This window comes from Nothobranchius furzeri, chromosome 12 (genome assembly GCF_043380555.1).
Source record: "Nothobranchius furzeri strain GRZ-AD chromosome 12, NfurGRZ-RIMD1, whole genome shotgun sequence".
Classification (NCBI taxonomy): Eukaryota; Metazoa; Chordata; class Actinopteri; order Cyprinodontiformes; family Nothobranchiidae; genus Nothobranchius; species Nothobranchius furzeri.
Window position 1 is genome coordinate 44,100,850 of NC_091752.1, and position 10,393 is coordinate 44,111,242.

General features: G+C 45.0%; 1 protein-coding gene across 1 annotated transcript in view; it reads left to right on the plus strand.

Moving 5' to 3' along the window:
- The window catches only part of LOC107373866 (clathrin heavy chain linker domain-containing protein 1), a 30,800-nt gene extending 21,135 nt beyond the window's left edge, over positions 1-9,665 (plus strand). The window contains exons 6-11 of the mRNA XM_015942004.3: positions 308-407; positions 479-585; positions 671-842; positions 2,283-2,479; positions 6,675-6,857; positions 9,139-9,665. Coding sequence (XP_015797490.3) covers positions 308-407; positions 479-585; positions 671-842; positions 2,283-2,479; positions 6,675-6,857; positions 9,139-9,335 — 956 coding nt within the window. The 3' untranslated portion in view covers positions 9,336-9,665. The remainder of the gene's footprint in view (positions 1-307; positions 408-478; positions 586-670; positions 843-2,282; positions 2,480-6,674; positions 6,858-9,138) is intronic.
- The last annotated feature ends 728 nt before the right edge of the window (positions 9,666-10,393 follow it).

Below are 10,393 nucleotides of genomic sequence, written 5' to 3' on the forward strand. Positions count from 1 at the left end.
TCGTGAACAAGATCCCGAGATATTAAACTCCTCCACTTGGGGCAGGACCTCATCCCTGACCTGGAGAAGGCATTCTACCCTTTTCTGACTCAAGACCATGGTCTTGGATTTAGAGGAGTAGTATTGTCGTAGTAAAGGTTTTGTAGTATAGTATAGTTTGGATAAGTATTGTCAACTTAATTTAAGTCTTCTGATCATTCATTCGGAGACAGAGTTTGATTCATCCTTTTGAACATCACAGAAACATACAGCTACTGATAGGGGGTTAAACCTGTGTCAGAGGTTAGCTTCACTTTTCATCCCACAGAGGGTCACGGCTCCTCCTGCAACATCGACTCTGAGCTGTTTGAGGATGAAGAGCCGACTGGAGTGGATGAGTCCAAACTCCTGCAGGATCACCTGGACAGGTGCTGGTCCAACACACATTTGGTCCTTCTCAGATAGGAGGAGAGTAAGTTAACTCTGGATTCTTGTTCAGCTTTGTGGAGCTTCTAGAATCAGCTCAATATGAAGAAGCTGCTTTACATGCAGCCAGGTCTCCTAGAGGAGTTCTGAGGAACGCTGACACCATGGAGCTGTTTGCAGGTGGACAACACACACACACATAAATGCATACATGCATGCACACACTCAAACACAAACACTTATTCACACTCTCATCTCCTCTCAGGTGTACAGGCCCCCCCAGCATCAACTCCTCCGGCACTCCTGTTCTTTCGGGCCCTGCTGTTTACCACAGCAAAAGGTGACCGGCTGTCAGGTGATGTGTCCCTGCAGGGCGTACGCTGTTCTCTGCAGCATGGCAACATTCATCTGGTGACTCATGCTGTCTCTCAGGACAAGTACAAACATTCATTCTGTGTGTGTTTTGGTGTGTGTAAATGTGCATGGTTGTGTTTGTATGTGTTTATATTTGTGTGTGTGTGTGTGTGTGTGTGTGTGTGTGTGTGTGTGTGTGTGTGTGTGTGTGTGTGTGTGTGTGTGTGTGTGTGTTTTAAGGATGTACATTGTAACTGGGTTTAATAGTTTTGCCCGGTTAACTGGCAGTTCACTTCCTTCTGTTATGGATGTAATATATTTAGTGCCACCAGAGAGTGCTAGAGCATCACTATCAAAACTCCAGAAAAAGAGATCTTCACAAATACATTTATTAAATGAAATGGCTTTTGTTGCAATTAGGGTTGCACAATTATGGCAGAAAATTATTATTTTGACTAAAGTTGAGATCATTTATTTACAACAATCGTTAATGTTCATTTTAATAATTTTTTATTTAGTCATAAAACTGCACAATCAGAGAAAAAGAAAACAAAATGAAAAAAGGAGAGCAACAAGGTAATCTCACACACAAACACAAAATCCTTTACTCCTCGTATAAAGGAGCCAACACGCTTGCTCATAGTTTATAAAGCTGGGTGTACACTGTGCAACTTTTTCACTTTTTTGAGATTATTTCCTCCTGCGAGAATCTACAAGATCGGGGTGAGTTTTGCGCTTAGCTTCGTGTGGTATACAGGGGGTTACGAGAGGCGGTTAACACCACGTGACCAGCTAGCGATCAGCAATCATAAGTACGCATGGCTTTCTAGGGTGGCTGATATTTTGCTCATCCCTCGTGAGGGTATCGCACTGTTGAAGCGGCGCTGCAAGCAGCTGCTACCCAAAGAGTTTCAGAACCGCTCATGTGCAAACATGCGTCAACAAGGCTTGCCAGCTGTTTCCCTAAAGGCTAATCTATTTCCCTCTGGGATTAATAAAGTATTTTTGAATTGAATTGAATTAACACACATCGTTCAATTGTATTTATACACTTTTTTTTCGCACTCAATGACAAGGATTGTCATCTTCCTCCAACCCCCGTGTCCCCGTGTGTCCTCCTGCAGCACTCCCGAAGGACAACAGACATCAATTACAACACAATAAAAAGTTTGAAGTTTTGTGTAAAAACTGCTATTTTTAGCATATTTTTAAGTCTGACATGTTGCTACCAGACGTGCAGAGTGAGCAGCCAGGTCGCATCCAAGAACTGGGTCGTACAGTGTGAGCGCATGACTCGTGAGGTTTGTTCTCCGTGGAATTCGTAGTTTGATCTGAAGCTGAGAGCTACAAGTGAAAAAGTCTAACAGTGTCTGCTCAGCTTTAGTGAAAGAGGTTAGTCTACAGGTGTGTAAATACCTGATACCGATCAGTAAGTTGGTGAAAAAAGTAAGTTTTTAGAGAAAATGACTGAAATGATGTCATAAGTTGTCAGTGTTTTTACATCAGAACTTGTTTCATCTCAGACTGATGTTCACTGAGGAGCTGGGCGACATTCTCACTGAACATGCTCAGAACAACCACCACGTGTTGGACCAGTGTCTAGCCTTGGCCAGCATCGTCTATGAGGCCTGTAAGGTACATAAGAAGACTGCACTGAGCATGTGCAGAAGAGGTTTGACCCACAGTGCCGCTGAGTTCATGAAGCTGAACCTGACTGCAGGTTGGTTTAACTGGTGTTGTCGTCATGGGAACCAGATTCAGGTTTAAATTTGAGGCATTTTGTTGAGGCCCTTTAACCCTGTTGCTATTGAAAAAAATTCTCGTTAGCCAGCCAATCACAAAGTGCTTCGATACATGCCACATACAAGCCCTCGGCAAGGTAGCTTCGTGTCCAGCTGCACCAGCCACTCCTCGGAACAAACTTTCCGCTGCTCCACTAGCGCAGCGAGACCAGATGTTTAACACTCAGTAGTTCAGGAGAGCGCACCAGCAAGCTTCATCTTGGCCTTCCCAACCCCAAGACACTCCCAGGAAGCAGCCAAGGAAATTACTCGTTGGGAGGAGTGTGTGTCTTTCCGACTGTGTGGAATTTGATGATGAAGCACACCGCAGCTTTGGACTCGGCTCAGCTTCCCCTGCTTCTCCCATGGAGTGGTGTGGACGGAGCTGTTGAGATGCAGATTCACGCATGCTTGGCACTAGAGTATACGGTTCCACTCAGCCGCGCTCTGCCAACCTCATGCACGCATCCCTGAACAGTGCTTAGACCTCCATCACGTGCCTCGTGATGCAAATCAGCTGATACACGCTCTGCATTAATGCAGTTCCTCCAGACTGACAGCAACTCTAATTTCCCTCTGGGATTAATAAAGTATTATTGAATTGAATTGAACTGAATGCTGCTACGGAACAGATCCTTGCGTTGAACGCTCGCCTGTCCACTTCCCTATTTGACTACAGCCCCCCATGGGTCGCTTTGGTAATCAATACCAGCAATGGTGGAAGGGGCTCAAAATTGGCTCACTGATATAGTACACACACCTCCGGTTCCATGCATGCACCTGCTGTTGGAAAGCGCCACTGAGTGATGTCGTTTTGTCACACGAACAAATTGATGTACAACACTATGGGGCAGCAGTAGCTCAACAGGTTGAGCGGGTTGTCCAGTAATGGGGAGGTTGCAGGTTTGATCCCGGCTCCGGACAGTGAATTCTGCTGTTGTGTTCTTGGGCAAGACACTTAACCCACCTTGCCTGCTGGTGGTGGTCGGAGGGACCGGTGGCGCCTGTTCTCGGCAGCCTCGCCTCTGTCAGTGCGCCCCAGGGCAGCTGTAGCTACATCGTAGCTCATCACCATCAGTGTGTGAATGGGTGTGTGAATGGATGAATGATACACTGTAGTGTAAAGCGCTTTGGAGTCCTTTCTCTGAGAGGTACTATACAAGTGCAGGTCATTTATCATTTATCCACCATGGTCACTCTGTTTTCTGTCTGCCCCTCCCCCTTTCAATGGGATTGTGGAGACAGAACAGTGCTCTGCACTTGAGTTGGAGCTGTAGGAGCTTCTCCCAAAGAAGCTATTTCCTGAGTTCAAATGGGAGAGGAGAGGTAAGGGATTTACTCCCAGAAAAGGGGGGGGGGGGGGGGAATGAGGCTCATCCTAGACCTGTCCTGGTTCGACTGTTTCATTGCTGTGATGCACTTTTGTATGCTAACATTGAAACAGGTTTTAGAATACATGTGCCTAAACAACTTGTGTCTAACCCTATTTCTACGTCTCAATAATTCTAAAATATTGGACGTTCCTGCATTTCTTCTTCAAAGGAGTTCAGTACCAGTTCAATAGACTCCCAGTTGTTTACTCTCTTGACCCCTGTTCATTCTCCAAGTGCCCAGAGATGGCACTTTAGCCTTTACGCATGGTTGGCATGAGGGTTCTGTTTCACCTGGATGACCTGCTTCTCGTAGCTCGCTCCAAAGAGGAAGCAGTAATCCAAACGAGGTCATTACCAGAACACTTGTCAAACCTGGGTTTCACTATAAACTGGGAAAAAAAGCTTGACTGCCCTGTCCCAGTCGATTGTCTTCCTGGGTGTGGAGCTGAACTGCTCTCTCATGAGAGCTTGTGAATTTCAGACAAAGCAGAAGATCTTTTTGCAATGATCTCTCACGTTAAACCTCACAGAACAACCAGGGCCCTGTCAGTTATGAGGCTACTGGGCATGATGTCAGTGGCCCACACGGTGGTTCCACTCGGCCTATTGCACTCGACTTGCCTTCAGCACCGGTTGACTCACCTAAGGATAGACAGTACATCAGAAGAGATGTATACTGCAGATTCCCTCCTCGGTGGAAGGAGACCTTGCATACTGGGGAAGCCCTTTCTCCTTATCCATCTCAGTGTTTATGGACCCATCTTTGTTGGGCTGGGGCACATATTTATCCCATACGGTGGGAAAAAGTAGGCCTCTCCACACGTATGCACACATGAACATGCTGGAATTACAATGAAAAACACCATGAGACCTTTCATCTCATGTTGAGAGATGCATACAAACAGTCAGGTAACAGCAGCCTACATAAATCACCTGGGTGGGGTTTGTTCATTTCCACTTCTGTGTGTGGCCCGGGACCTGCTATGCTGGACTCATGCGCACCTGCTGTTGATCAGAGCCACCTACATTCCAGGTGTCCTGAATGTGGTGTGGTCCTTGCAACTCTCTCCTGCATCTCCACTCTAGCAAACCCACTGTGGACCTGTGTGCTGCTCGTGGGAACGCGCAGAGCCAAATGTGGTTCTCCTTGAGACCGCAGGATCAGTCTCCGCTGGGAGTGGACATGTCTGTGCACCGTTTGCAGCCCAGGATGCTCCTTTACATGTTTCTCGCTGTCCCTCTGATCCTTCGATTCAGGGACAGAGTTTGGCTAGAACAACTTACAGTGATCCTGGTAGCCCCCAGGTGCACCTCTATGTTGTGGTTCCCGGATCTGCAGCTGCTTAAAAGCATTTTGTGGCTGCTGCCATGGAGGAAGATGCCCTCCTCCAAGCAGGGGCCGTGATCAGCCCCAGCCCCCCCCCCCCCCCCCCCCTTCAGAAATAGGCCAGGCTAGCGAATGTGACCTCGTCCCAAAGCAGCAGGCTAAAAGGGCTGTACCTATTGACCCTTTGCACATGATGTCACGCCACTCATGTGACTGCCCCCTTCGCCATGATGGATGGCAAAAAGACTGTTTACACCCGTTGAAACTCCAGTGAAGCTAGTCAAAACAAGCCAGTTTGCAGCCTTTTATCGCTTTTATTTAGTTGATTTGACAGTAAAATGGTTTTAGCTTGCTGCGTAGTTGGCTGCAGTAAGAGACAAGGATGTAAACTCAACTCGTTTTTTCTTTTTAATAACTTTGATGGAGACTGAGGACGGAGATGAACTGCAGCGATCAATCAAGCGGACTAGCATCCCTCAGAGTTGCAGCGAACATGTTTTTACCGGGTAAGATTAACGTTCATTTATTTCACGAGGAAGACAGGGACAGGGATAAATGTGATGTGTTTATACTAGTTATTGATAATCCTGATGGATGGGTATTTCACCACGGACGCTGCGCTCCGTCCTCTGTAGTGTAAAGCAAGACAATTATCAACAATATTAAAGCTCCGATGTATGACTACGTGTGTTAAAATTACATTATTTATTTATGTGAGCGTTGCCGTTCAGAGATCTTCTCATTCCGGTGTGAGAGCAGCAGCTGAACCCGGTAACACCACCAGCAACAGAAGCTGGTAGGGATCCGGACTTTTTAAATATCAGCTTTGGTGTGAAGTGAAACGCTGTTTATAACATAAAGTTATAAATCCAGAGGGGTGAAATTAGGCAAAGTCAACAACATGTTTACATCGGTGAACAGCTGCAGAGAGAACGTAAGCTAACGTTGGTAAGCTAGTTAGCATACCGCTCTCTATGAGCCCCCGCTAGATGCGCTACTTCGTCTGATAACTGAACTGGGCATGAACTAGTTAAAGGAATGCTGGAGGAGTTTTGTTTTTGTTTTGATCGCAAAAACAATTTCAGGCTCTACTTTTCCCTTTGTTTAGTAATCGTGTCGCTCACTGTTTTGCATGGTGGACCCACGTGATTAGGAGACGTCGGTGCAAAGGGTCAATACTCACATAATCTGGGGTTACAGTACGTAACCATTGCTCTGCAGGATGGAGCCAGAACCAGAACCTGTTTGTGTGAACTTTAAATGACTATTGAAGATATTTCCTTTTGGCTCTGGTATTTAAAACTAACTGTAAATTTGATGGTTTAGATGAGTTTTTAATATTAAAACATAAAAAATAAACCATTCTATCATCTCACCTGTATAAATGTGTGTCTGGAGCAGGTTGGTTCTGACCTCCATATGTTTCTGTCTCAGATGACTGCATGTGGGTTCTGACTTCTTCCAGCAACCCCACTCTCCTCCAACTGCTGACAGAACCTTCTCAAGGTCAGGTGGCCATATTGCCAGTAGGCAGAGCCTGTTCTGCTCTTTTGGTGGACCCACAGCAACACCGGGTAGTGCTGCAGCTCTTGGACAGCCTCATGAGCCGAGAACAAGGTGAGTCTGCCAGCTGCTGAGTGGGTCAGAGAAGGTAATCTAGCCTGTATGAGCATCATCAGCACACCGGGGAACTGGGTCAGATTTGTCACCATTACTGGTGAACAAAGGATTTATTCGCATTTATCAGGATACTACATGTTAGTATCAAAGAGTTGAGAAGATTTGAACCCTGGATTTCCTTTTTAAAGGTTCCATACTGTGCTATTTTAAACCTTTGAGAGCAATTGTAGACATAATAATGTTACTGTTGGGACTGTTGAGATGTCATTTGATCTAAAATATGTTATTTTTGTCAGCCTGAAATATAACAGCTTGTTTCAGTGAAGCTCAGCCCACGCCCGCTTAAAACAAAATGCACTTACAGCATTTAAAAGGGACTCTAGCTATGAGGACGTGTATGCCCTAATAAGCCACAAGTTTTCTGTTGTACCAAACTATGTTGTTAGAAACACACAAAATATTGGGGGGGGGAGGGGGGGGGGTGGCTGGTGCCTATATCCAGCGGTCAATGGGTAATCAGGCGGGGTACACCCTGGACAGAGCCAGTCCATCGCACAGAGACACACAGGACAAACAATCATGCACACACACACTCACTCCTAAGGACAATTTAGAAAGACCGATTAACCTAACAGTCATGTTTTTGGACTGTGGGAGGAAGCCGGAGAACCCGGAAAGAACCCACACACGCACAGGGAGAACATGCAAACTCCATGCAGAAAGATCCCAGGCGCGGAAGCGAACCCAGGACCTTCTTCCTGCAAGGCAACAGCTCTAACCACTGCACAGCCAAGATGTGATGTTCCATATAAATATCAATAATCAATATTGTTGGTCTTTGAATATTTGATTTAATATTACCTTAGGTTATTTGACTGTTCAGGGAAACCCACACTTCATATTAGATCCGAGTCAAGTATATAGTTTATAAAAAATTTATTTAATTCTATATTTCTAAACTAATGATTATACATGACAAAGTATGAATGAAATGATGGAATGTAAGCTAGATGTTTATGTAGCAAAACCTTATTAAGTATCTGAGAGATCTTGTGATGTCTGGGTTGTAAAATCAGTTTGACTGTATGGTTTAATAAGATAGAGATTATTAATAAACTCATCCCACGCCAGTGTGAGAATCTACGAACCCTTTTTGTTGAAGGCCCTCGTGCGATCCAGGGGGTCAAGAGGTCAGTATGGACAAACTGCGTTAGAACTGGAGTGGACCTCTGGGTAAGGGAAACCATAGTTCGGCTCCAAGTATGACCTGTCTGCTCTGAGATAACCTTCCAGGTGACGGCAGGAAGCTGGTGTATCTCTTTTGCATCTGATACCACTCACAAGCGTTGCTGAGCGGCTTTGACCTTGAGTCAAAAGAGAGAGTGGTCCCAAGTGCTTTTCTCATCCGGTCGGCCGAACCAGAAGGCGACAGAGTACTGGCTAGATCAGGAAGTGACCTAGCCTGTATTAATAATTGTTGACAAATTTAGACGAATTAGAATTTGACAAGACAGCTGAAAACAGCCTGAGCTGTCAGTCACTGCCATGAGCGATACAGAGGGTACTTCAGCTGAGACTGAATCAAATGATTTATAATTTAAATAATCAAATAAAATAATAAGAATGCTCTGATTTTATTGAAACACTTGTTCTGTAATAGTTCCTTTACTATTGTCTCAGTTCTGAGGCTGCTCTGTAAATAGTTTTCAAATAAACTATACACATAGCAACTTCTGATCAATCTATATCAATTTCAGACTTAAAATAATGTATTGATGTAAACCACACCCACTTCCAGTTAAACTACACCCACTTCCGGGTTAGGCCCCGCCCACTCCCGACTGCAACTGCAGATACAGATAATTTAGATGTTTGAACAGATACACATACAGATAGTGGTGTACTCGCTCATCCCTAGTAAATAGGGATTATACAGATTGGGCAGATAATCCCTGTTTCAAAGGCAGGTTAAAGTAAACTGGCTGAATCACCAGCGTTAATGTTCAAAGTGGAAAATAAGCAACGGGGAGTGACATCAGCACTTATCAGGACCAGATCCTTTTATTGGTATAGTTTATATTGGAGCTGGTTTTGGACGGAGACCAGTGAAACCAGTCTGTGAGTTTAAGCATGAGGGGCTTAACAAGCCGGTGTAGTCTTCAAATCTGCAAATCACACCAGACACATATAATTCTATATAATGTATGTAATAACAATGAAGACTCTGAGGAGTAGGATGTTGGTCTAACACAACGTTTCTGTCTCTTCATCCTTTCAGATGTGCTGGAGAATGTCATCCTGGAGGACAGCAGCTCCTCAGTGGATGTTTGGGATCAGGTGGCGTCTCGATGCTCCGACCTGAACCGGGCTGATCTGAGCCGGGCCATACGGTCCATCCTACTAAGACAGAACGGAACCGGAGTCCTGTCCTCAGACCCGGACGGAGCACGTCTCATGGAGCACGTCTTCCTGTGAAAAGACCAGCAGAACCAGCCAGCTAATCCTGCTCCGGACCTTCTATCAGCACCAGAACCTAAAGATATAACAAAACAAGCCTGGACTCAGAAACTCATGTTCAGTGATTATTTATCTGCATTCAGGAGGGAAATGATCGTTTAAGTAGTTCTCTGTTCTTCTGCAGAAACAAATCAAAATGTTTTTATGTGGTTCTGTTTGTATTCCTGTTATTTCTGTGGCTCATTTATCTTTCTCATCTTTCATAAAAACTAAAAACCTGAACGCACCTGAGAAATGGTGTTGGTGCTGCAGCAGAAGGCATCCAGCTAATAAAAACATGTCTGTTAATCTGAATGATTTATTTTATCTTTAAAGGGACTTTTAACTGAGAGTTCACCAACCAGACCAGAGATCTCTCAGCTGTATGAACAGCTGGTTTTAGGGTCAAACTCAGTAACCATCATCTGAGTTTTCAGAACAAGGAAAAGGACATGGGCATTTTTAGCACCCTACCCCGTTTTTAGCATACAGTGCTTGGTTGAAACATTGTATTTTAACCCTCTCCGGCTCAAATAAGTTTTGATCAAAGGACAAACAACTATGTCCTTCAGGGGTACTTCTGAGTAAACAAATGCTCATGAAATACGTTTGTGGAGAAACCAGGTAGATAGGTTTTAACGTTGCAAATCTGCAACACCTGCCTCCAGACGGTTAACAACAAAAATGCAGCAAACCTCCCCCTAGCCTCAAAGTGGTTTGATCCTGCTAACCTTTCCCAGAGTCGGGCTCTGAGCGGTGAGCCTCTGTGTGCCACCCTCCTGAGTGGCTGACATGCTGTAGTTAAGGGAGACCAGATTCCCCCCAAATTCAAACGCTGTCCTGTGTTGCTGACAGTTTTCCATTTCAGGTGTGTGTGTGTGTGTGTGTGTGTGTGTGTGTGTGTGTGTGTGTGTGAATGTCAATGCACCCTTATCCATGATTCACACTGCTGAACCCATGCTAAACCCACGTGTGATGTAGCAATTCTCCCGTGATTTCATGACATCACGGGAGAATTGCTACATCACACATACATA